Source organism: Rhinolophus sinicus, chromosome 1 (genome assembly GCF_057876585.1).
Source record: "Rhinolophus sinicus isolate RSI-liver-muscle chromosome 1, RSI-T2T, whole genome shotgun sequence".
Classification (NCBI taxonomy): domain Eukaryota; kingdom Metazoa; phylum Chordata; class Mammalia; order Chiroptera; family Rhinolophidae; genus Rhinolophus; species Rhinolophus sinicus.
The window spans coordinates 4,395,398-4,423,376 of NC_142501.1; the positions used below are offsets into that span (position 1 = coordinate 4,395,398).

Sequence of the window (27,979 nt, forward strand, 5' to 3'; positions counted from 1 at the left end):
ACAGGACGACCTGCTTCCACACATGGAGAGTTTCTATGTTTATTGTGGAAAAGATTCTCCTCTTGCCACAGTCAAGGACGGCACGGGGAGACCCTGCGGGTGAACCGAGCAAAGCACTCAGGCTGCCCATCAGCATGGAGCCGGCTCATGGAGGACAAGAGTCTAAACATCCCCAGGAGCGAGCCGCCTGCGAGCCGTCTGCAGACCACCTGCCCGGCTCCGGGCAGCGGACAGCGGAACGCAGCCCTTCCTGCGATTCCGAGTGCTCGCCCACTAAGTGCCGCCCCTCGTCGCCCCACATGGCCCTGCCCTTCACCTTGACGTTCACCTGGGGAAGCGCTCGGTCCTTCTTGCGGTGAGAGCAAACGACGCGGCACCGAGAACCCCTCGTCTTCTCGCTAGTATTTCCCTTCAGCAGCTATTCACTTAGAAAATAAGAAAACTCCGATGATTTAGAAAGGGGAAAGAAAAGGTCAATAGCTTGCTTCAGTTTCCTTCAGCCTCTCTTCCTGCTGTCAGTAAACCGGCCTGCCACCCCGGGGGTGCGGCAGGAAGCCACCATGGCTCTGCCCCCAACAGGCCACCTGCAGGTCCCAGCCCCCCAGCCTCGGCGTCACCTAGCGCAGCCGAGGACCACCCACCACCCACAGAACACCTGCAGCCACCTACCTAAGGCGGCTGGCAGAAGCCTGTCTCATAAAAGGTGACACACAGATCAGCCTTGCCTAGACTCCCTGAGGATAAAACTCTCCATTAATTGCATCGCATAGAAAAGATGCCACATAAAGAGAAGGGCTGGTGACACTGGGACCGTGAATCCAGAAGGACAGAGGAGAAGCCTGAGTCCTGACCTGCCTGAGGAGGGCCTGCGGGAACCCTCCAGGCAGCAGGGACCCAGCGCCCAGCCCGGGCCACCGCGGAGGCTCCCTCAGCCCCCGCCACCCATGCTAGTGCTGCCCCGCGTGTCCACCGTGGGCCGTGCAGCAGCCTCAGCGTCCAGGCTCCTCTCCCAGCTCCCACCCCCGCGCTCCGCGCTCTCTTACAGGACTCAGGGCTGTGCGGCCCGGGAGGCGGGGCTGCTGCAGGAGCCCAGTGCAGACCTGACTTCATCGGCTGCTGGTCAGGCTGTGAGCAGCTCGGCGGCCGGCACAGGCCAGACTGTGAGGCAGTAACGGGGCGCCGCCTGCTTAGGGTGCGGGGTCTCTTTCGGTTATTTTCACTGACTGGTTTACTCTGTATCTCTTGTCTTAAGTCAGTGCCTAGGAGTTTGCTCTGTGTTTTCAAACCACAAAACCCAGCACCGATTCCAGTCCAAGCCACTGAGCATCGTTACAAAACTCCTCCCAAGTCATCTAATGAGGCACCGGGGGCCCGGGGCCCCACAGCCTCCCCGTGGGGAGTGAGAGCTCCAGACCTCATGACCTCAGCTCATTTCACACCAAGGTCTCTGAAGACCTGACTTAGGATGTTTCCATGTTCGCACGCTGTCACCGGCACGCAAAGCAGAAGAGTGCTCGCGACAGAGAGCACAGGATGGTGTCTCTGAGGGTTACCGCGAAATTATTTTGCCGTTTGAGCACCGTCGTAACGAGCTCTATACAGATCAGCGAGCTCATCAGCAGGGAAAGGGAGCCAGCCCCAGGCAGAGGGCCGTGTGCGTCAGACATCGACGCCCGCGCTGTACAGCGCTCGTTCAAAGAGGACACTGAGCCCTTTCTAAGCCTCTGTTCAGACTGGTGGGGAAGAAAAACAAACACATCATAAACAAGCGCTTTTGTACCACTTTCTCAAGCAGGCGATTTCCCAGCTTAACAATGTGACACTTGAAGGAGGCACGAATTAAGCACATGGTCCCCCTGAATTGATGCTCGTCGAGGCAGGCTGGGAGCAAGCATTTCTCTCCCCAGCTTTTGCCACCCCAGTCCCCAGCCACTTACTCAAGGCCCCTGCTGCCACCTCAGTCTCAACTGAAAAAGAAACCGGAGAAGAATGGTCTAAAGGACATTCCCCACTGAGGTGACCTCGCAATGACAGCACACCCCAGAGAAAAGCAGCTCTGGCATGTCCTCTGTCACCCGACCCAGGGAGGTGCCCGGAGGACAGGCAGTGCAGGCCACACCGAGACCCTATTCCTCAGAGCTCCTGGGATCCACACGCACAGAGTTGGTCGGAAGTCCCCAAGGCAAAAGTAAGAACCAATGGGTCACCAAAACCAAGGGTCAAAAAGCAGAGGGACCACGCCAGGAATCCAGGAGGGGAGGCCCAGCCAGCCGGCAAACCAAACGCAGCTGAGCCTGCAGGCTGGAAGCCCACGTCACCCTCCCAGTGGAGTTTCGCACAAGGACGAGGGTCCCAGGCCCACGCGAGCCGCCTGTGCCCTGCGCTGCCCCACGGTCGGCCTGCAGGTACCCCAGGCCCCTGAGTGGACACAGGGGAGGGCGGGCAGCCCTGGGCTTCTCCAGGACCAGGTCAGGAAAGAGAAGGCTCCCAGAATTGGGGGAACAGGCTTGGTGTTACCTCCTACTTCCAGTGTCCCCACAAATCACCCTGCCTCCGGCTGTCCCCTCAGGCCCCACACCAGCTGGTCTTGGTGACGACTTGACAGGCGCTCGATGGCCTCCATCACGTGTGCCTATTCTCCACACATGGAAGCTCACGCTGCAGAGACCACACCCACTCAGAGTCACCCCCATGCCCAGCGGTTGTCCACTGGCATTTCAGGGGGGCCCAGCACACACAACTTGGGGTGTCCAAACTCCAGGTGTCTACGCACAGCTGTCGTGGGAACAACAGGGCCTCACTGCTCAGGACCACGGGTGGAAGCGGGTGGTCTAGTTCACGGCACGGAGCACAGGGTCTGCCCGGCACTAAGGCACATCTAAACGGACGTGGTGGGGTAGGCGGTGAGGCCGTCTCCCCGAGACCACAGGGCAGGCACCCCCGGTGGGCGTCTGGCGGAACGCAGGCCGACCTAAGGGGCTCGGACAGGAAAGCTCACTGGACCTGGGGCTCCGGAAGTTCTGCTGACACTCCTCATACTCTCGTCTTTGTCAGAGCTGGGAACTCATTCAAGTCCATAGCTCAAACTTTAAACTCTTCCCAAAGTATCTTTTCTGCACATCAACCGATTCCCAATGACAATAATAAAAACACTTGCTACAATGTGCTTCCACCAGGGCTGAAAAAATGAAAACACGACAGGTATTCCTAGTTTGCTTGCCAAACTTCAATAGCCTGAGTGCCAGGAAAGGTTTTAAAAAGAGAAACGCACTGGTTCTGCCACAGAGGGCTGCTGGAGGGGCTCCCGGGGCCCCCGACCGCAGCTCTTCCTGTCTTCACTTTGTAAGCCGCGTCTCCTGCCCTGCGCTCGCCCCACAGCAGCACCGGGCACCCGCAGCTCACTGTGCTCAGGGGCGGAGATGCCCTGCGTGCTGAAAAGACGAAATACACTGGAATTGAAAGTGTCACTGTACTCATGGTTACCTATAAAAAAATCTGATTTCAGAAATTTGAAAACATCATATTTCAACCATATGTACCAGCAACAAAACTTTACTGCATATAAAGTGCTATGCAGATAATTTCTGTGAGAGGAGCAACAAAATACACAGTTCCGTTGAGAAGACCTGTGGGATTTACAGCCCCCGAAATCCTGGAGCCACGTGGGCTCAGTAAGAAGATATTTCCAACACAAGTGTTTGTAACATGACTCAAGGACCGTTCCCCTAAGTGAATTGTAAGACCTGATGACGAAACCAAGTGAGAGTCTCTAACCAACCTGTAACGTGGACTGAAAGGCAGCCGTCTGTCACATGGAAGACACGCCGCGTTCACTAAGACAGGACTGACTATGATTACAATGTAATTAATAACGTGCTGTTCTCCAAGAAGCAGCAACGCCATATTTGTTGTGTGAATTACTCAACTGTCGCTGCACTCACATATGTGGATTTACTTCGCACATTGCGCTCAAGGTGTCCTGACAGGTTCGCAAACACAGCTGCTGCGTTACACTCACAACTGAAGTACAAGAAGGAAACAACACTTTCCAACAAAACAATCACAGTGTCACTATTGCCAGACTGAAGAGTCAACACAGCTCATAGGATCACATGTCACAGCATAAAGGACAAATCAAGGGCGGCTCCAAGAGCTTTTCTCAAATTAAAGAGCAATGAGCTTCCACCTCAGGCAGCACAACACCATGAGATGTAAACACAACCCGAGGCTAAAAAGCTCCATCCTGACCAATCGACTTTCCTTCGGGAAGTAGATCTCAATACCAGGAAGTCTACCCAACAAAACTCACCACATTAACAGAATAAAGGAACAAACACATATTATTGGCTCAGACGGCAGGGAAAGGATTTAATAAACCTTCACACCTATTTATGATTTTAAAACCCTGAGCAAGGCACTGTCCCTAACATGCTGAAGAGGATGCATAAAACATAGAATAAATACCGCAAGGACGTTAACAGACGTCCCTTTAAACTCAGCCGTGACACCAGGTGGCTGCGCTCACCACTTATATCCAATACTGTGGTGGAAGTCTGAGCCAGCAAAACAGAACAAATAAAAGAGACAAATGCATGTACAGAACAGAGAGCAAAAACGAAACTGTCTTCATTCACAAATGATATGATTAAGTTCTTTAAAACCTCACCTACACCTACACATGAAATAAAGTTCATGAAAGAGGTTAGTAAGTATTCCAGATAAAGGATTAACCTACAAAAAGTCAACTGCACTTCTATATAAGATCAAGAAAAACCTGGACAGTGCAATCAAAAATTTTAAAGATACCATTTAAAAAGATATGTATCTAATGGTAGATTTCATAGGCTTGGCAATATATTTAAGGAAAAAACACTGTTTAAAAATAAAAGATCAGAAGAACTAAATAAATGCAAAAACAAAATGTTAATTCTCTCCAACTGATCAATAGATTCAGTGTGCTTTTGGAGAGTTTCACGAAACGTAACAAGCTGATTATAAATTTACATACACAAGTGAAAGGTCAAGAACAGCCCAGAACCGAGACCAGACATCAGTGGCCTCTCCTACCAGACATTAAGGCCACATAACCAAGACAAGAGGAAGCTGGCATGGGGACGAGGGGACCGACAACAGCGGAACAGCTGAGAGGCCAGGAGGGGCCCCCAACACACAACAGAGCTGCCACGTGGGCAAGGGGCACAGCGCCTGTCCAGTGGGGAACTTCTACAGAAACGGGGCTGCTCCCTCAAACTCCACGCAGTCAGCTCCAGGGACTACGGCCCTAAATGTAAAAGGCAAACGTGTAAAACTCTTAGAAGAAACACGCCTTCTCTGAGACCGTGAGGTTGGACAGGAAGTCTGACACCAAAAGGCCTGACTGTAAGGAAAGTGGCGACGTTAAACTAAGACAGTTCTCTTCACCAGCAGGCGCAAAAACCTACTAACTAAAAGAAGGAAACACGTATCCATATAGATCCAAAACAGAAACAGAACCTCATAGGAAGTCCTACAAATCAGTGGAACAAACGACAAACAACACAACAGAAATATGGGACATGAGCATTTCACAAGAGGGGAGAAGCGGACGGCCAGAAACCTACGAAAAGATACGCCATCAACAATTCGGGAAATGAAAATGAGAAGCACGAGCCACTACTTCATACCCACCAGCCAGTTCAAGCACACCACCCATCAACGGTTCCACGTGGCAGTGAGGGGGCCAGCACCGGCCACTGTCCTCAGGGCGTGAGCCCACACCAGCCCACACGCCACCCCTGCTGGACACCCTGGGGGAACCGTCACACGGGAACACTGGGCTCCTACACCAGCGCTCACAGCGACATCCCGGGAGGAAGCACAGGAAGGAAGGGGGCCACATATATTGTGGAACCCACAAGGGAACACCAAGGGCAGGGAAACCAGCCACACCTCCACGCATCACTGGGTGGGGATTAAAACTGTCATGCTGTGACCTAAAGAGAATCGCAAATGACCAGATTTGGCATAATCTATTCAAAATAAAGAATAAAAACAGGCGAAACCCTCATATGCATGTAAACGTGTGACAAAACCATGCAGGAAAGCAAGAGAATAATTAACCAAAACTCAAGAGAGTGGATACTTGTCAGAAGACGAGAAAATGTTTGGGGAGGGACACAGAAAGGACCTCGACAATTCCAGCCTGGCTCTATTTCTTCAGCTCTATTTCTTCAGCTTGAATGGAGGGAAATGGACCCAGGCCCTGACCTCACAGAGCTTGCAGCCTGAGGAGAGGGAGCCACAGCCATCAGCCACGGCCAGAATCCCAGCAAAACAGCTCAGACACCCACTGATTCAATCCAGCAAATGTCTGTGAGGCACCGGGGTGGAGGCTGCTGACCTCACCGAGTTTCGTCTACGAGACACAGACTCCTCACAACACAGCCCAGGTGCAGGAATGGGAAACTCGTGGGCTACAGACCAGCTGTGGCAGGAGTGGGGGTGACGGTCAGGTCCAGGGGTGGGCCAAGCAGAGAAGGCCGGCGAGCAGCCCTCCCGGCAGAGGAACCGCACGAGCCGAAGCCAGAACCTCTGACTTGGCCCGATTCAGGAGGACAGAGCCAACAGCTGTGCCTCCAGAGGCGGCTGCTTCCCGCCCACGCGGGGCCTAGGTGTGGTGGAGCCTCCGCTCCTCCCAAGGTCCACACAAGCCCACACCGGGGAGAGTGTGGCATGAACGGACGTGGGCTCCACCGCCATCCACCGCCCGGGAAACATCCCTTTGGGGCCACGGACAACTCACCGCCCCTTCCAAGAACTGCACATAAATAATGTGGTTTAAAAAGCCTGCATGTTTCATTATCCTCTGTGTCTGATTAAATGTAATGAGACATCACTTCTCCGTGGCTAATTGGGAAAAGCATCTCATTTCCCCAATTTGTGAAACTGCTCTAAAGCATCAGGTCACCAGAGGGCAGATAATGTAATAACTGTGGAGGAAAAGCCACTCGGTAGGAGGATGAAAAGGCCCCACTGCGATGCTTGAAGACGGTTCGAGTATGTTTCTTCCACTAAACTCACTGCACCAAACACAGCAGCCAGAGGGCCACAGGGCAGAATCCACACTTCTCAGTGACAGGCCGAGTCTGTTCACCGCTGGACTGGACAGGAGCTGAGAAGGTCGAGTGGCCAGAAAGTCCTGAATGTTACTTTCAAACAACAATGGTGGATAAAAAGATCACTGACTAACTTCAACAAACTGTCCGAAGTGCCATGAGGGCCCAGGCGACACCAAGGACACCGCGAGGGGCCCAGGGCCCTGCTCTCGGGAGCTGACGTGCGAGCACAGGTAGAGGGTGTCACATCAAAAACAAGGAGTCAAATACAAGCCGAAACCAAGTGCCATAAAACATAGTGTGAACGAAAGCGAGAGGCCGGTGCTGACATCAGACGGGGTCGGCAGGGACAGCGTCTCCGACAAGGGGACGGTCCAGGTGGAGCTGAAGGCCCAGGAGGAAGCGGACGGACCCTGAGAGGCAGGTGGCAGGTAAGACAGGGCAGCCCGGTGAGCAGGCGCTCTGTGCACACACTGCTGGGGGCGCTGGGCACAGGCTGAAAGGACATCTAGAAGGTCTGCTCAGGTGCAGCTTGGAGAGACGAGCAGAACCCGGGTCACGGGGTCCCTGGGGAGTCCAGCAGTCACCCACAGGGTCCTCGTCCACAGCTGGGAGCGGGAGGTCTGGAGGGCGCCCTGCCCCTGGGAGCGAGGGGCGCGGACCTCCTGGTAAAGACCACTGGCTCCAGCTGTCCTGCTTCTGGGCAAGCACTAGGCAAGGACGATCCCGCACCCTCGTCGCCTCTCGCTCACTTCAAGCCCCCCACCCCACATCAGCAGTTAAACAAGCTAAGTCCTGTGGCCCCCAAATCCGGCTGAGCCTCCTTAAAATAGCAATTCCCAGGCCCCGCCCCAGGAGCCTGACTCAGGTCGGAGGGAGCCAGGGAGCAGGTAGGCTGAAGGCGTTAAAGGCAATTAGCTAAGAGCGAAGAACGAAACAGACACGTCAGCAAGAAAGCCCTGTGCCCGGTCCGTCAGCAGAAAAGACGCTCCCCAGCGTTAGTCCACAGGGAGATGCAAGTTAGGGCCCCGACAACCACTGACAGCGCCAACATTACAGAGACTGGGCTATGGGCAGTTAGAACTGTCAGTCACTGCTGCTGGGAAGGCAAACGGGTGCGGCCACTCTGGAAGGCAGAGGGCAATTTCTTCCAAGTACATGAACACCACTTACCCTATGACCTGGGGACTTAGCAGAGAGGGAAAAGAGACGCTTTCGCCAGACCCGCACATGGAGGTCCACGGGCAATTTAGTTTGCAATTGCCCCAAATTGGAAAGAAGCCCTGTGCCCATCAACGGGTGAATGGGTAACACGCTGAGGCACCTCAGTGACATGTGACATGTGGATGGCTGGCACTGTCCCAGGAAGAGAAGCAGTCACAAGTCATTCCCACGAAGTCCTAGGGGCAGACCTTAGGGACAGAAAGTGGGTCAGGAGTTGGCAGGGGGCGAGCACGGGAGACTGGCGGCAAAAGGACACGCGGGGACTCTTCAGGGTGATGAAGTGTCCCATGTCATGATTCAAATGCTTATATTCCCACATACAGGTGTCAAAACTAACCTAGCTGTGCCCTTAAAATAGGTGGGTTTTACTGTATGTCAATTAGACTTCAGTAGAGCTGACAGGAGGAAGGGGGGCGGGGGTGGGGGAGCAGACAACAGAGCAGAGCCCAGCATCACCTGACGAATGGACATGCGGACAGACTGGCGGGAACCCTTCCCCTGAGTAACCAGAAGCCCAGCCTTCAGTGGGCACATGACCCACTGACGTCACAGTCACAGGCTTCGGGTTTGGTCCAGGAAGGAAGCACAGGCGTGGGATCCAGGCAGAAGCGCTACGAGCCACTTCTCCAGGACGTCTTCTCTGCCGCGCCTCATCACTGCTGCTGGTGGAACGCGAACGTGACGTGGGAGCCTGGGCAGCCAGCGTGGGCCACGAGGTGTAAGGCAAGAGCGGAGGAGCAGCCAACCCACGGCCGGCGCGCGGCACTGGGCGGTCACCAACGCGGCCGTGCTGCGGTGCCGACGTCCAGTCCTGACCCCCACGGTGGGTCCAACACCCAGGACCAACATTCCCACACTCCCCCTGGAAGCCCCACGCTCAGCACTTCGTGTCCCCCACACAACGCTGTCCCAAATCACCCCTCTGCTCCCCGAAGCCCGTGTGCCCTGGGGACGGGCTACCCTCTGGCGGGGCCGGGACAAGCCTGAGCCCCCAGGGGCACACGAGAGCCGAGCAGAAATCGTGAGGGAAGAGACACCAGCTGCCGGAGCAGAGGCGCTTCGCACCAAAGGAATCACGGTCCCCGGCCGTCCACGTAAGCAGACCAGCCGACACCCACTGGCAGTGACGGCTCCCCCTCTCTGAAAGCGAGAGGTCTGTGAGCTCAGCTCTACAAGGAATGTGTCAAGTGGTTGAAAAAGTATAGAAATAAACCAAAGGACTTGTGGCAGACTCTATTTTCCATGTAAAAAATAACTAAAAAAGAGGTTATCTCTTGTTTTCCAGATACAGTAAGCACAAGCACTGAAAAGGACAATCAAAGAGAAGTATCTTAAAATGACTACTTCTGTGGAAAACTGATTTTCTCTTTTTCTGGTATACAATCAATAAGTATCGGATAAGTACTTCTGCTTTAATAATCCTGGATTTTTCTTTTTTTTAACACACTTACTGCACAGATAAGAGACGTCCAAGTTTAAAAGTGCATTTACTGGGGCAATCAAGATGCAAAACAAATGTTTCAAACAAAAACATTTCAACTTTAAAGAGATACCACTTATAATAACAACAAAATATATGATAACTAAGAATGAAATTAATAAAATATATGCAAGACCTTTTACGGAACAAATCTTAAAACTTCATTGAAAGGCATTAAAAATGGCCTAAAAATAGGGAATCAGCATGTTCACGAAAGTGATGACTGAATTTCATAAAGATGTCAGTTCTCCCAAATGGGTCTCCAGGTTCCTTCCGCGCAATGATAATAAATCAGGTTTCAAAAGCAAAACGGTGGCCATCTGACTGAGCCTTGTGTGGGCGAGCGAAGGTCTAAGACCACACGATCGATTCTGGAGAGGAATTAGTGGGGGTGTGAACACTCCCACCGTATATATTAACTCACTATCAGGCTGAATTAACAAGCGATGAGGCCTGAACACGGGGCAGACAGCACCAAAACAAGGTCTATGCGAACGTGCCAATGACAAAACCGGAAGTGACACTGCAAACGCGAGCGAGGGCAGAGTCCACAGTGGTGCAGGGACTGACCGGTTACCGATGAGGCAGTTAAACTGCATCCCTGCTCTGATCACCGAGAAGAAAGGGAGACACAAGCCACGGCGTGGGAGAAGCTATTTGCGACATACAAACCGACAAAAAGTCAAAATCCCTAACATATAGATAGATAACCAATAAAAATTAGATCAACACCCCAAACGAAAAATGGGCAAAAGACAGGACGAAGCATTTCCCAGAAGACGGACACAGGAGTCCACGAACACAGAAGAGATGCTTGCCCAGCAGTAACCAGAGAAACGGGCACAGGACCACAACAAGCATACCCGCCAGAGGCAAAATGAACAGGCTGGCGATACCCAGGCCCGGCAAGGACGCGAAGCGCCAGGCCGGCCTCGCACACTCCCAGGCGAGCACTGAGTTAGTACAACGGGCGGGAAGGTGTGCACGTGGTCACAGAAGTCCATGGGTGCACACCCTGCAACCTCCCTTGTTCGAGAGTACCCTCGAAGGCCTGGCCTGTGGGCACCTGCGCACATGCACGTGAAGGTTCCAGGGCACACAGTTCCCACAACAAAACATCAGAAACCCCCAAACGCCCACCAACAGAAAACAGGCTGCAGAAAGTGTGGAATATTTCAGTAACCGACTATTATGCAGCTAGACACACAGATTAGCTCAATGTCAGGAAACAATGTAGAGGCAGAAACGAGTCATGCAGACCAGACTCCGTGAGGGGTCCTGTCCGTGTCACAGGACATGCATTTGCGTCGTGAAGAATCCCACATACAGTCAGGACAGGGGTCAGCTCCCAGGGAGGGAGGGGCTCCCAGAGGCAGGAGGACAGCACGCAGCCCCAGACGGGTGGTCACACTTGCGTGGGGTTCTGAGTCCAGAAACGGGTAGTGGGGTCGTGTTTCCTCCACATACACACGCACCACCTGTATTCTTTTGTGCGGATCATGACACAGTAAGAATATTTTAAGAACAATGAGCCACTTCTGTCGGCAGTTGTGTCCACAGGGCCGCCCCCAACCCTGCTGGTGGGCAAAACAGCCCAACTGCACCAACCATCTTGCTAGGGAAGCGGGCAGCCAACCCCCCAACGGAGGGAGCCGCCCCCGCAGGCCCGTCCGGTGCAGCTCTCACCTCCGTCACCGTGGGCTGAAGTAGTAAGGCCTCTGGAGTCATTCGCGGGATGTCTATGTGGATCTGGACGTGGAGGGGAAGAGACAAAAGGTGACAAATGTCATTTCAGGCATTAGCGTCAGAGCTTAGCAACGGCGACCGGTTTGCTCCAGATCTAAACCTGTTTCAGGAAGACACTAACCTCCCACATTTGGAGCGTTCCTCGGGGGCAGGGAGCAGGTCCTACCCCAAAGGGGCCCCAGTGCTAGCAGGCCAGGCCTGCGTGACCCCTCCCAGCCAATCAGCGGCTGCGCACGGTGAGGCCCGGGGTGCCCTGGGCTCCCGGTAACATCATGGTAACACCATCTGCAGCAGTTAGCACACACTCGTTTCCAGCCTCAGACCCTCCCCAGACCAGCAGAACCCAAATTATAGACGAGCTGCCTGTCACGTGTTTGCTGCACGGACAGAACAGCACGCATCATAACCACACCCTGCCGTCGCCCCATCATCAGGAGGAAATCCAGGGGACTGGACACTCGGGGCCCCTCCAGACCACCGGTCCCCCCTCCCATGTACAGGACTGGACGAGTAGGGCAGGCCCGGCGGCCTGCAGAACGCCAGACCGGGGAGCACACCCGGATGAGTCTTACACTCTGATCGCTCCGTGTGCTCTGGACAGAACACCTTCAGCAAAAGAGCAAACACAGCAATACAGTGCACAGACGACAAAGAGGAAGGGGTCAGAGGACACCGCCCTGCCCTCCCCACCTCCCAAGGCTGTGGGAGGGCGGGGCTGCATGCCTCTGGGCAGTTTGTGAGTCAAACACCAGGAGTGGGTGGCAGGAAGGGACCAGGGTGCCCGAGGCCCCAACGCCCGTGACCTAACACAGTGTGGGATGGATGGCAGGACGGTCCAGGGTCTAGTTCCCAGAGGCAGCACAGCAGGCTGGCCAACCAGAAGCTGCCACAGGTTCCATCTCTCAGCTGCATGAATGTAGGAACCTTTGGGGAATCCACAGTAACAAGGGAGCTTTTTATTACCTATCACAGCAACTGAATAAAGATATACACAGCCCGTTTTTAATTAACTTTCCCGTAAGAAATTCACAACAGAATACAGCTTGCTGAATCTTTCAGACGGATGCTAGCTAGCGTCATCCTTTGGAAGTCTTTTTCTTGAACAAGAATACATCCAAAACGTGTTCAAAACAACACCAAATTTACCCGTTCTCTAAAAGCAGTGACATGGAAAAATACACCAGGTAAGCTAGTATTTCCCTCACCTAATGCAAACGTGATCTGTCTCAAATCCGACGCCCAGAGTTACTGGGCGGCAGTGCCCTGTGGCCCGAGAGCGCCCAGCTGTGACAGAGGACAAGTATGGGCCAGGGGCAGAGGGGCTGCCCGGGAAGTGACAGCAGCGGGTCCCCGCCGGTCTTCCTTCTCCCCCGAGGGGCTGGTCTCCCCCAGAGCCTCCCGTGAACCCTGCCTGCAGGGGAGATGCTGTCCAGGGCCCCACTGGACTTACAGAAACTCTGACCATCAGTCACAGGTGAGCCTGCCTTGGGCCTTTATGACAACCTGCGCCAGCCTGGGAGACGCGGCCAGCGCCCACGGGGCAGAAGAATCCGCAAAGCTCCTCCACCCAGAGGCAGGGTCTCCAAGAGGACACAGTCGACAGGACATGTCTCCGGAAACCCACACAAGTGTTCCAGGATTGTGAGGCCATGCGACCGATGCAGAAGCACCTTCTTTTAGAGGCAGCACAGCCACCTGAATTGTCACGTGACAGACACTGAGAACTCGGAGGGTCTCAAAGAGCTATTCCAACCGCAAATTCCGGCCACTATGAGTATAACTCAGTTGTCTGTTCTCATCTGTTTCTCAGCACACCGATCGGTGAGCCAATCGGGGACACCCTGGGTAACCACATCGTCCTCCCAGTCATCACCCGGCTAAAACACGCCAAGTAACACACACAGAAGACAAAGGTCCCACCTGTCTATACGTGTCTTGGTGGACTTCATCTTTCCTAAAGTCGTAATAGTGCTCAATGAAAGCGAAATACTCTTTCTGTTTTCTTTGGAGGGTGGCCGGTCTTCGGTCAACATTGGCAGGCAGGTAACCCTGGGTGAGAAAACAACACAAAGAGTGCGTGTGGTTAATGCTCATTCACAGTCTCCCCTGGAAGATTGAAGCAACAAAGGCTCACATCTTAAGTGACACAGAGCGGAGGGTAAATGAGCGGGCATAGGACAGTCAGTGAGCTGAGCACACGGCAGCCCCAGCCCCCCGGCTCAGAACAGAGGCCCTGGGATCGGGCTGCAGCCTTCTGAGCTGATAACCTTGCGGCCGGACGAGGCGGACTGGGATTCCACACTCTGCTGAAGCACAGCTGAGACCTGAAACCAGCTCGTGTCCAAATGCCTCCGACCATGAAGAATCCGGAAGTCCTTACAGTCATGTAACAAATACACGTGTGTGTGTGTGTGTGTGTGTGTGTGTGTGTGTGTGTGTGCTGTCTGTCTGCTTAAACCCAACGTCATGCTGGAAAAAGTCATTCCTGTTGTAGCATTTCATCGTTGCATAATATTTCCATGTATAAAACCCACTCTGTTAACAGACGTTTGAGCTATTACCAGTTTTGGCTCTAAACATCTTGTAGCTGCCTTTCATAGCACATGGCAGCACTGTAAGGACACACCTGGGAGTGGAACTACTAGGTGTGCAGACCTTTGGTAGTCCTCTGCTAAAGAACATTCCAGAGTCACGTCACTCCCGTTGGAAGTGGATCAGAGTGCCCGCTGTTCTACCATCTTGTCAACACTCTGTACTGTCGAACTTTCTCATTTTAGCCACTCTGGTGGGTTTTCGGTGTATCTATTAGAATGTAGTTTTAACTGCATTTACCAGGAAACTATTCAATGCCCCGTGTGTCCTCACCTATGATGTGCCAGCACAAGTATAGTCCTTTCCTATTAGCTCGTCCGCCTCTTCCTTCCTGATTCGCAGGCCTTGTTACAGAGCTCACGTGAGCCCTGGCGTAAACACCTCCCCCCACCGCCCCATGGCTGCCTCTGCTCCCCACTGAAGATGTCTTCTGTTGAAGAGAAGTTCCTAAATTTAATGTAACCCAATTTATTTATTTTTTCTGATTAGTCCTTTTCATGTCCTTTCTGAGAAAGTTTCCTTTATCCAACACTTGTGCTGACACATTTCACTTTTAAATCACGAACACATTCCTGCTGTCATAAAGTATTGACTGGAAGGGTCAGCCAACCACAGGCCCGTTCCATAAACATAATCTTGTTGGAACACAGCCAGCCTATTTGCATATTGTGTGTGGCTGCCATGCACGTCGGTGGCTGCACTGAGTACCTGCGAACAGACCAGACGACCCACCAAAATGTGCGCTAAAATATTTGCTATCCAGCCCTTTGCAGAAAAGGTTCGCCAAGCCCTGCTCTAAAACGCTGGTCCCACAGGCACACAGCCTTCCCTCACGTGTGTGTATACTTGTGTGTGTTTATACTTAACCGGTGCCCTTTTCTGAGCACTTGGACGATTTCCAATAGTCCAGGATTCTAAACCACATGGCATTCACTGCACATGGCTGGTATTTCCCTGAGGCAAAATTCCTACAAGTGAATTGTGAGCTCCAAGGCATACTGGATATACAAGGTGTGATCAAAAGATACAGTGATTGCTTACATTTAAAAAAATTATTACGGTAAAAGACACACTTAATCCCCCTCAAAATACTCCCCCTCACTTCGAACACACTTATCCCATTGTTCTTGCCACTCTCTGAAGCAGCTCTGGAAGTTCTCTTTCGTAAGTGTCTTTAGTTGTGCTGTCATGGCTGCCTCGATGTCCTGAAACATTTTGACTTTGGGGAAGAGCCAGAAGTCGCACGGTGCCAGATCCAGTGAATAAGGTGGATGAGGACACACCGTAATGTTTTTATTTGACAGAAATTGCCGTACCAGAACGATGTGTGACACGGAGCATTGTCATGATGGAGGATGATTTACAGCACACTTTAAAACACACCTTCTCTCAACCGTAGCTCACACCTGACTGACTGCACTGAACAAGTTGAAACTTGTCACACACTGTTACTGAGGCTCCACGTGCCGCTTCCTGTGTTGAAGATCCTGCCTTCCCATTGGCTGGCACTCGGCAGCAGCGTTCACTGTATCTTCTGATCACGCTTGTATTTAAGGTTCTTGATGCCTTATTTCCAAGCAACCCTGCCCGGAGGGGCAACAACTTACAACGCAGCAGCCCTGCCACAGGCTCACCGCCCTCCATGCTCACGGACAGGGGAGGCCCCACGAGGAACGCCTGCACTAAAGCACACTCACTCACTTACAACAGGTTGGAAAGGGGCACATGCACCGGAGCGGTCCCCACACCAGCCACACAGAGTCCCTACTTCTGAGGAAAGCTGCAACAGTTGTCCCCACGGCCTCTCTTTCCTGGCAAGTGACAAGGCTAGTATTCCCAAGGGTGGACCCTCTCTTAGTGCCTCACCCCCACAACCTGGCTTTCTCAGCGGGGTCAGGACCCAAGTGACACTACTGTCACTGCTGCTCACCCTCCCCACCACTAGAGCTCAGCTCTGTGGTAGGCAGTCTGCTTGGCACACCCCAAAGGCACACAGCGCTGCAATCAAAACACCCCTCTTCTCTTCAGAGAAGGAAGGAAACTGGAACGCATGTCCCCCAGACACCTGTATGGCCACCTTCCTCCCCTCCTCAAATGTCACCACCCTGACACTTTCTTAAAACAGCAACTTCTCCCTTGGCCAAAGGTTTTTCTGCAGCACTTGTCACCTTCTACGATACTATGAAACTTACTAAGTGTCCTGGTCGCCCCTCCCACTGGGCCCCTTTGTTCGCAGCTATGTCCCAAGGGCGCAGAGTACTGGTCAGCACCCAGCAGACACCCCACGAGTACTTGTCCAGTGAAGGCATGACACCCACACCCCAGGAGGGGCACTGCCCTGGGGGTCCAGGGAGGGAGACGGCTGAGCAAACCTGTGAAAACTAAGTACTGGTTAGCATACCGCTCTGGGTTGGGTTGGGTTTTGATGGTGGAGAAGATGCGAGGTGGAGAGGGAGAGACAGAGCAACGCAGAGGAGGAAGGCCATACAGCAGCATGGGGGACGTAGGGCAGCGTTGCAGGTGGGCACCAGGCATGGCCTGTGAGACGAGGGGTGCGGGGGGGCGGGGAGAGCAGCCTGGGCCTTCCTTCCGGAGCAGTGGGGCCACCCAGGGGTGCGTGCCAAGAGTGGGGTGGACAGCCTTACATGGGTCACATGCATTGGTACCAAAGGATTCTGAGTGAACATAAGCAAGTATTCGGAAATTCTCCCTATTTCCCATACTTTAACTTAATTTACCAAAACGGAAATTCTAAAAGGGAAGTATGTCATAACAGGAACACAGACGAGAAAACATCCTCCTGACACCCCATCCTAAAGGAACAACACGTGTGCAAGTTGAGGCCTTCAGATAATTAAGCAAGACTGGATATTATGCAAATGAGATATATTCAAGTATGCAATGAATTTTAAATGACAGAACTACAGAAAACTTAATTGCTGTATTAGCATGCTATAAAAACACTAATCATGAATGTAAAACAATGCATGAATATACTTATATCAAAACTGTCCCGGTGACACACACATCAAATCGCTCCCTCCCACTAGCTTCCCGTGCAAAACTACCTCAATAAGTGGAAAGAAAAACCATGGTACCGGAGTGTCATGTCTCATTTTTAACCATTCTCTTCACTAGCATAAATGTTAAATGTGTAACTAGTGTTTGTTCGATGTTTCTGAAATCGTTATTTAAAAAAAGAGCCCAAAAAATTATTTTCTACAGCGCTCATTTTTGAAAAGTTACTGCTGTGTTTGCATGGATTTTAAATGTTAAATAGCATTACTGGAGTTTAATGGTGTGTCCCAAGCTGGCGCATATGTCAGTTCTCCGTAAGTGACAAGAACCAAGTTTCTCATCATTAAAGCAGCACGTCGTCCTCGTCAGTGAAGAACAGTACTCTTCGGCAGAGCACGGGACCTTAACCAGGACCCGCAGAGACGGGGACAGAGGAAACAGCACGGCACAAAATCACTCCTGTAAAGCGTGCCACCCAGGTGCTGGCCGCCCTCGGCAGACACAGAACTGCAGTGAAGGGTCCTGAGGGTACTTCCACAGAACCTTCCTCCAAATCACTGGGAAACGCTTGGGACCTACCTTAGAGGACATCTGGAAAACTGAATATGAACACTTAAAAAGCCAAACTAAAATATAAGCAGTTGCAACAGGTCTCATTTTAATTGCAAAAGACTGTTTAATCATAAATAATTCACTGTCCAGAGGTGATCTCCATCTAGGATTCCGAGGTACTAGGCTGCAAGTTTATTGAGACTTGTTAGCAAGAAAGAGTCGTTTAAATACAGAAAGTCAGACCCAATCTAGAGCAAACAGAGTTCCCTATTGACTTGGCTTCAAAAATAATTGTAAAAGGCAAAGAGAAGAAAGCTGTCTGTGAAGCCCCCTGAGAGTTTGGCAGGGCCATGTTCACGCCCAGTATTAAGCCCCAGCTGAGTACATGACAGTTGCTGGTGCCCACCACCACCCGGCATTCTCCATAGGGCTCCCAGACCGGTAGCTAGTTGAGTGTGACGGGTTGAGAAGCCAGGACTCCAGCCTTCATCACAGAAACACAAACTACTTCTAACATCCATTTTTCTCCCTAACATCATTACTAATATTAAAAAAAAAATGGTCAAACATCTCTCCTTGTCACTGATTCCCAGAGTTGAAATAATCTTCCAGCTGGTGCCTTTCTATATCCCGTGTTTCAAAACGTTACAAAGATTTTATTTTTTTTAAATAATAAAATAATTAGAGAAAAATACAGCTGTCATAAATGATTGCTTATCTTCATTTTCTGCCAGCCTTGTCAAACCAGGCCTGAAATTAAGCAAAGGATGGCGATGGGAAACGTCAGCTTAGCGCAGGCTGAGGCTCGTTATCACAAAACAAGACAGGCACACACGTGGCCAGACGACAGGGACTTCTCCTCACAGGAGAAAGGGTGCAGACGAGCAGGCCCATGCGGGTGAGACTTACTGAGAGGAGCTTCCACGTAATGGGACGGACTGGCTTTGGGATTCCGGACCAGCTCAACTTCCGCAACTCTTCTGTTGGCAAAAAAGAGACAAGGAAAACGGTTTACCGTCAGCCAACTGCCCCCGGACTTTGGCCAGAATTATCAGGGGCAGTGAGCCCCACATGTGAATCCAGGATGAACCTCAATGATAAAAATCTCGGGTACTGACTTTGTCAATACCCGAGAGCAGCTACCATCTGTTCACACCATGCTAAGTGTTGCCTGTTTACACTTAAATCTCAGGGAGCACCTGTTTGCTAAGGGCACCCCAGGTGTCCCTAGCACCACCCTGGGACACAGAGTACCAGGGGAGGCAGGTGGCCTGCCACCCCTCCTTCCTTCAGTCCCACTCTCCTCCCCCATCTCTCTCTCTCCCCCAAAGGCATTTTACCCAACTTCACACCTTAATGAGGGTTTCTTTCTCCCTCCCTTCCTCCGTTCGTCTTACTCTCACCATTACTGTTTAAGAACACCTGTATGAGGTGATCTTCTCAGGACTGGTTTTGAAAGAAACTGTGTCGTGAGATAAGCTTGTACGCATGCAGCACTGATTAAGGGGTGACCGTATTATACATACAAAGGCCAACAAAGCTGTCAAACAGACCAACACAAGTCCCTGCTGCCTAGATACCTACAGGTGAGAAGGTCGCAGAGGGCAGGGCTGCTGAGGGACACAGGGAGCCAAGTCCAGAGCCCCCCAGCAGATGGGAAGAAAATGGGCCCCTGAATTCTGTCTGACCTTCCGCGTCTCACATGCCCCGAATGGCTACAAGAGACATTTCAATTTGTGGATATATCAACACGCAGTCAATCCCTCTGAAACCGAAACAATTATTTTTTTCCTTTAAGTTACGAATCTACCATTAGGTTCGTCTCCTAACGTCTCGGAGCTAATGATTAATACCAGGGATAAAGGAAATGATTAAAGAGGCAACTTTGGTAACATAATCAACGAAATACAACGTCCTGACATCTAATCTTTTTCCAATTACTAAAGTCTAAGTAACGTAAGTAGAGAATAATTGGGCAACAACTCCCGCAATAACGTGCATTTTGCAGCAACCTCAGGAAATATCCAATCTTCCCCAGACCCTAAGACATTATGAAAAGCAGGAACTTCATATCTGAACATCATAACGTGATATTTACCGAGCCTGTTCCCAGTACCCTCTGATGACTGTTTATGAAGTTGAGCGAAATCTCAGCTGTTAACGGTCTCTGAACCTTTCTCCTCAAGGAAGAAACTCACCAAAATGCTACCTGGAATATGCAGTCTGAGACAAAGTTCTGACTTTGTGTAAGCTGTAATGTTTAAAAGGCGCTCTCATATGTATCTTATTTGGTGTTCCAAACTGCTTCCATTAATGAGGGCTGTGATGCTATCGTGTGGATGAGACTGTCCCACAGAGGTTAGACGACACAGGAATTAAATGACCTCCATATCCCAGGGTTTGGCCACCCTATTACCCCGTTATTGAAAAGGGTTTTGTAACACAGACAAATCTCACTTATGAATACAAACGAAAAGGTCCAAAGTAAAACCCTGGCAGACTAAATCAGAACCAGATATTCAAAGAACAGCGCACACAAGTAGGACTGACCCCAGGAATCAAAGTACGGTTCCAAATCAGGGCTCCTGTAACTTGAGTGAGGTGTTGAGTTGGGTTGATGGGAAAGCCACAGGGCCACTCTACTGACACTGGGAGGAGACTGCCACCAGGGCCCACTGGCCCCTTCCACCTTTCTAGCAGAATTCGGGTTGTGCACACCTCCCTGCAGCATCCCCGAAAGGGAGAGGTGTCAGTCAGCCCAGAGGAAGCTGAACCCACCCACCCCACTCCAAAGGTGGGCCTGATTGGTTGGTATAGAGCTAAGCCCCGTCCTCACCAGTGACTGATTAGGCAATGGGCCGGCCTGGGACCCTACTTGAGCCACTAAGAAGAGAGCCGGTTGGCTGAGGGCTTCTGAGAAAGACCTCCGTGGTCTTGGGAAATCTAGAGGCAATCCCGTCCTGCTTGCTCTGAAAGGCGCTGGGGTCAGATGCGAGGCTGGGGCCTGCTGCAGCCATCTGGCACCCGACCAGCCTCGGGGGGAAGCTAACAAAGAGAGGCAGGCAGAACCGCCACACGGCCAACACCACGGTTCTGAGTCGGCAAGATGGCCAAATACAAGAACGTTCAAAAATCAACAGCTTTCCTCTACCAGCAAAAAAATAAATAGAAACGTTATAGGCGTATGTTTCACAGGCAATGGATAATAACAGGAAGAAAACTATAAGACTTTACCTAAAGATACAAAGAAACAGGAGAACACCAAGCCCACAGCGGTTAACAAGTACATATTTAAGGAGCACGCGCTGTGGCCAGGCACCTGGCTGGTGGCAAGAGAGTCACAAAAGTGACCATCGCACAGGCCACATGCTCAGAGAACTCACGTCTACTCCAGGGATACAGCAAAGGGAAAAATGACAGCAGGTAAAGAGTGCACTAAGCTTGTACACATGGGGCATTTTACTTAGCTGTGACGGTTTCCGTGAGGAAATGCCGGTTGCGGTAAGACCCACAGCTGAGGAGAACTTGATTGAGTGAAGACAGGACAAGGGGACTTTTCGAGCCCAGGGAGCAGCGGAGGCAACGCCCTGACCAGAGGGCCGAGTGGTCACGAGAAGACCACTTAATGGGCCACTGCCAAAGCCCATTTTGGAGGTGATGGAGGTGCCAGGCAGGACGGTGACAGCTAAAGAAGAACGATGACCAAGGAGACATCTAGGGTACAAAACCAAGAAGACTGAAACGATATATTCCTGGATCTAAGACTCAAAATTATAATGCTGTCAACTGTCACTTAAAAAACCTCCCGTGCCATGCAAGCCGACCCAAGTCCCAACGGGATGCTGTCTGTGTTGAGACATGGTTTAAGCGGACCCTATGCTCTTCAGGGAGAGCAACAACAGCCAGTAACATTGTCAGAAAGAATAATGCGAAGGGACCTGCACTAATGGATAAGAAAACATGTAACAGGGCTACAGCCACGAAGACTCGGGGGTTCTAAGAACAAGACAAAGGCAGAGAGATGAAGAAACAGAAGGAATGGCTCAGATCAAACCTGTGTTTGGTCATGATGAAAGGGGCGTTTCAAATCCAGGGGCCCATCAGACAGCGATGTCCAAACAATATGGTTTCTATTTTTACCAAAGGAAATTAGACTGTGTGTCTTGCCGTACGAAAGTGTATTTCCTGATGATTAAAGAGCCAAGGATTTACATTGTGTGCATGTACGTGCGTACACGTGTATGTATAAAGGAAATAAAAATTACTACAGGAAAATACAGGAGAATGTTTTGCTATTTTCAGAAAAGAGAAAGGACTTCTAAGCAAGACACAAATCTCAGAAATTATAAATAAGATTCACAAATTAACTATATAAAAATTTGAATTAACTGTATGGTGAAAGACACTAATGTTAAAAAAAAACAAATTACGGACTTGAAAAATACATGCAACATATAAGAACGTTACCATTACTAATATATAAAGAGCATATACAAAAGCGAGAGAGATCAATTTACAGAAAAGTAGAAAATTCAGAGGAGGATATAGAAATGGCTAACAAACATATAAAAACGGACACATAACCTCAATGGTGATCAAAGAACTACAAACTGAAACAAGAAATCTGCCACAAATTGGGTCTAGTTTTAAATGCATGACACCCACATAGATGAGTTCTGGGAGGCAGCCGCGCTCCCACAGGCTGGTCAGGGTGTATATTGACATAACCTTTTTGTTGATCGAATTTGGGAGGTGTGTAACGTCTGAGCAGCAACTTCACTTGAAGAAACCTATTCTCTGGGGGTATTTACACAGGTACACAAGGGAGTTCATCTGAGTACTCTCCTGGTAACAAAAACCTGCGAACAATCCAAGTGGCATGACTAGGGAGAAGACTGAAAACACGGCCAGTGGAGCCGTACACTGGAACATAAACTGCTGTAGAAAAGAATGGGTACCTTTCTGGGTGGGCGTGGAATAAATGTATCCACGTTAGGAAGTGACAAGGGAACAATACAGAACAGTGTGGGGACCCAGGAGCATCAGTGCAGGCACACAGGACCTGGGAGCACAGCCACTCGGGGAGGGGTTCAGCGTGGGCTCCCCAACAGTACGTTTCCCGTGCACCCGACAGCGTTCCACACAGCTACAAAGTTCTGGTGCCATTTCACCTCTGACTCTTCAAATCCACCCACCCTCCAGCCCAGCTCTGCCTCTCCCAGGGCTATGAGGCCCTGCTGAGAACCCCGAGCTCCCTCGCTTCTCTCCTCTGAGTGCCAGCAACCCTGGAGCCACCCACCTACGAGCCCCCTTCAGGCTGCGCCCAGCACTGGTCTCACTCCGAGGGGTTGTTTATAAGTCCCTGGAGGTCAGAGTCCACAATTCTGCTTCCTATCTGTCCTAACAGTGTCTTACAACTTGGTGGAAAGTGCTGGAGAGAAGAACGCTCAGTTCTGTCCTCTTTTCTCCCCTTTAGCGGAGGCTTTTATTGATCCCTGGGGGGAGGGGACCTCATATTTAATTAAAATACAATTTACATACAACAAAAGAGTGACTGTAGCCTCCCCCAAGGAGACAGAGCACGTCAATCCCCCTTTCTAGTAATCCTCTGCCCCTACCCTGAGTTAACCCCTTTCTGAGATGGTCACAGATTAGCTCTGCCTGTTCTTAAAACTCACAGAAAGGGCACCCACAGGATGTACCCCATGGTATGCTACTTCTTTTGCTCAAACTATGTATGTCAGAGTCACACCTGCTGCATGGACTAGTATTTCATTCTTTACAAGCAGAAAAAAATACTCTGTTCTCTGGATATGTCACAACTTGTTCCCACAGTCACCTGCCCACAGACTGGGTTATTCACAAGCTCCCAGGACTGTGAAAAGGCTGCTCTGCGTATTCTTAGGGCTGCACGTCTCACAGGCACGGTTTTCACTTCCACTGGACAAATGTGAAGGAGCGGAAGGTTGGGTCCTAGAGTAGACACGTGTTCACATCTATAAAACGGCCGAACCATTTAAACTTCCCACCTGCAAAGTCTGCCAGTTCCCACTGGCCCGTGTCCTGGTTCAAACCCCTTCCTGTCCGCCATCCCAGCAGGTGCTAAGTGGCCTCCACGATGACTGTCATCAGCAGTTCTGCACTAACGATGTTGAGCTGCTGGACAGATTTTCCTGTGCTTCTGGCCATTTCTAGACCCTTTATGGCATTTATGTGGAAGTCTTTCACTCACCTTTTTATTAGGCTGTTCACAATTTTATTATTGATCCGCAGTCTGTTCCCAATGGTGGATTTTGCTTCTGATTCTAGGTCATATTTTTCTGTTTTTTGCATGTCTCTTTACATTTGTACTGAATGCAAGATGTGCTGGTTATCCATTTATTGCCTCTGTGAAGATGGTATGGGGTCTTGTAAACATTTCTCCTTGGCCAGCTGGCATGAGTGAAGGGGGGACGGTACAGAAGAGAGGGGTTTTCTCACATGCCTCGTGCACCAGGCTCCTGCCGGCGCTGCTTCTCCGGCGCTCAGGCCCAGGCTGGCGTGGGGGCTCAGGTATCTTCAGCACCGGCAGCCTCTGGAGCTTCCTCCTGCGCTAGGTCCCTGCGGGGTGCACGTCCTCCAGCGCCTGGACCCTGAGCACACACTTTCCCCCAGTTCAGCTATTGGAAGGAGTGCCTTCCTTCTGGTTCCCGGTTTCTGCCGCGATGGCCAGCAAGTCCTACCGCCTGTGTGAGCTCTGGGAACCGTTCAGCTTGCTGCTTTCTGGGGAGTCTTTCCCTGCCTCGTGGAATTTCACCTCCCTCGTGAACACATCAGCACTGCCCCGAGGACTGGACAGGCCCCTCTGCAGACACATGGGGCTCTGTTTCTGGGGTGCTCTCCTCCCCAGCACTCCACACATTCTGTTGTGGCCCCACCAAGCCCCTTTTCCAGACTCCTCAACGCAGCAAGACTGCCTGGTTAAGTTCAGGGTCCCCCTCCCCATGCTGCTGCCTGGATACCGCCTCCAACTGTAAGTGGGAGCAAAGGTAACGCCCACCCCATTTACTTCCCTTCTCTCAGGGCCGCAGTCTTGCAATGCCTGCAGTCCAACCCCGAAAGCAGCTGTTCATATACTTGGTCTATTTTCTAATTGTTTCCAACAGGAGAGCAATTCCTTTAGCAGTTCATCCTTCACGGGGCGAAGCAAAAGTCAACTTACTAACATATTTTTAAAGAATTTCTTATCTGTATTCATCAGAGAGATTGGTCTCTCATTTCTTTTTTCTCGCAGTACCTTTGTAAGGTTTTTGGTGTCAGGGTTATGTTGCCTTAACAAAACGAGCTGGCGACTGTTTTCACCTCCCCTCTTTTCTGAAAGAACTTTTGGAGAAGAACTGCTATTATTCCTTCTGTAAATGTTTGACAGAATACACTAACAAAGCCATCCTGACACTTTCCTTGTGTGAAGGTTTTTTTATTACAAATTTATTTTTCAAATTCATACAGGGATGTTCAAGCTTTCTGTTTCCTCTCGTATCCGTTTTATTAGGTCCTGTCTTTCAAGGAACATGTCCATTTCATTTAAGTTCTTGATTTATTGGCACGAAGTAGTAAACAATATTCCTTTATTATCTTTAATGTCTGTAGAATCTGTAGTGATGTCTCCTCATTCATTTCTGATCATGGTTATTAGTGTCTTCTCCTTCTCTCCAATAACCAGTCTACCAGAAGTTTTTATTGATTTTTTCAAGGAACTAATTTTAGATTTTCTTGATTCTTGCCTCCAGTTTCCAGTTTATTGATTTCCGTCCTTATTTTATTTCCCTTCTTTTACTTAGTTTTAACTTCCTCCTCTTTTCCTAGCTTCTTAAAATGGAATCTTTGGTCACTGATTTGAAGCCTTTATTCTTTCTAAGACAGGGACTCAAAGGTACAAATTTCCCTCCAGATACTGCTTCAGTCACATCACACAAATTCTGATGGGCTGTCATTATCGTTCAGTTCAAAACATTTTTCTAATTGTCCTTGTGAGTTCTTTGATTCATGAGTTATTTATAAGTATGATAAACTTCCAAATATTTGAGGATTTCTGGGTATCTTTTTGTTAGACTGATTTCTACTTTATAGCATTTGGTCAGAAGAACTTGGTGTTAGTTCAATCCTTGGTTATTTATTACGACTTAGGTTGGCAGAGCGATGGTCTGCGGGTGAATGTTCCGAGTTCTTCAGGAGGCGGACGTGGTGTCCTGTAGATCCCTGAGATCCAGACGGCTGACAGTGCTCTGCGTACCTGTCACATCTTTGCTGATTTTGAAATTTACATATCCTATCAATCATTCAGGGAGGGGTGTTCAAATTTCTGCCCCTGATTGTGAATTTGTCTGTTTCTCTCTTTATTTCTGACATTTCTGCATTATGAACCTGTATTATTAGATGCACACACATTTAGGAAAGATATTATCTACTAAATGAACAGAAACTTTTATCATTATGAACATCCCTCTTTGTCTCTAATATAATTCTTTGTCTTGGTGTTGATTTTTTTCTGACATTATTATAAGCAATGAGTTTTCTTTTGATTAGTGCTTGCATGGCACCTCTTTTCCCACCCTTTTGTTTCAGCTGCCTGAGTCTTTTGTTTGAAGCTTGTGTTTGGCTTTCCTTTCAGCTTTCTGTCCCTGTATTTCTTGAAATCAGACTACAAAATCACTGGTCCGCTAAGAGAGAGAGTTAAAATATGAGAAAAAATTTAATAAGCAGTAAATGAGGAATAAGTAACATTTCTTCCTTCTACGACAGTGGGTGTGCTTTCTGAAAAGTAACTGAAACACTGTCATGAAAACAATACCACAATTTTGTGTTCAATCTGCACTGTGAATTCTGTACTTCTCAATAAAATGCCCACGTGGGGAACTGCCCAAGAAGATGCTCCATGACCAAAGGATGCAGAGAGGACACACGGCATAGAGGGACACACGCTGAATGGGGCTCGAAGCCCAGCACAGCCAACGACAGCTGCGTGGGTTTGCACAGTTCCCTTCATCACTCTGGAGCTCATTTCCTGCCCTGAAATGTGGAACAAACAAAAATACCTGCCTTGCTTAAGTCATAGAATTTTCACCAGGAACAAAGAGATAATACATGGGGAGGCAGCTGTAAACTGTGACACATTATCCAAATGCGAGAACATGATTCTGTTCTGCTGACTGACGTACTTAGTCAGCACACTCTGGGAACCAAGCCGTAAGGCAACTGGGACCTGTTCATCCTAATTGGTTGTAAAATGTCACATTTAGACTGTCACAGAATGGTTTATGCAAAGAAGTCATAATTATAAGCATCTTTTATTTCTAAAAAGCTAGGAATAACACACAAATCAACCCATAATTGAAGTTTGTTTTTTCCCAACACTCCCTCTCTTTTGAACTGGTTTTAATTCTGATTTGTTAAAACTTTTACAGCAGTATGAACTGGGAAAACACTGACCAAAATCAAGAAAAGCATGTACATTACAATCACCGAGGCTTCCGTGTGAAGCTAAATGAAAAGCTGGTCGACATGAGAAGGTCTGCATGATGAGCACGTTTCTTACTCCCAACAGCCACAGTGCAGGAGGGTCTCGGGAATCACCCCACGGGGCCGGCATTCACTGTGCACCCCCTTTGTGTAAGCTGCCTCCGGGGGCCCAGCCACTTACACACCACCCCGCTCTGATCTGTCACACTCATTTATTTCTGCAGTCAGTGAACACGGGTCAGTGCTGACCACTGGCCAAGCGCTGAGCTAGCCTCGAAGGGTACAATTAGGCCCATTTCTGCCCTCCAGGGCTCGTCGGCACCTAGGGAGGGAGGGAGAAACCGAGCAGTGCAAGCATGCATGAAGGGGTGCTATTTGAGGAAGGTGCCAGGCGATGCCAGGCAATGCCAGCCGATGCCAGTCACCAGAACACAGGTGGTCTCTTCTCTGAAGAAGGGGACAGCAGGAGGTTCCCAGGGAGCTACTGCTTGAGAGGCACCTTGACGCCAGTTAAAACCAAGTAGATTTATCTCCCCACCTTAGACCTCATCAACACAACAGCAAAGGAATAATGCCGCAAACAAGGGCAAGAGCCAACAAGAAATGATAACACACATCTGAAGGACCGACGGCAGAAGGAAGAGGGAGCAGACTTAGCAAGCGAAGGGAGGAAGGCTAAACCCACGCCTGTAAAGGGGCAGCCAATGGAAAGCCGCCAATCGATGGCAAAGCCCCGCCCCAGAAGGGCCAGGTGTGGCTGACAGGCGGAGGCCAC

The 27,979-nt window shown here is 50.3% G+C and overlaps 1 protein-coding gene across 1 annotated transcript in view; it reads right to left on the reverse strand.

The window, feature by feature from the left end:
* Positions 1-27,979, reverse strand: part of TBC1D22A (TBC1 domain family member 22A) — a 273,044-nt gene that overhangs the window by 168,117 nt on the left and 76,948 nt on the right. The window contains exons 5-7 of the mRNA XM_074326597.2: positions 18,616-18,686; positions 13,465-13,593; positions 11,485-11,547 (exon numbers count right to left, since the gene is read on the reverse strand). Of these exons, the coding sequence (XP_074182698.1) occupies positions 11,485-11,547; positions 13,465-13,593; positions 18,616-18,686 (263 nt within the window). The remainder of the gene's footprint in view (positions 1-11,484; positions 11,548-13,464; positions 13,594-18,615; positions 18,687-27,979) is intronic.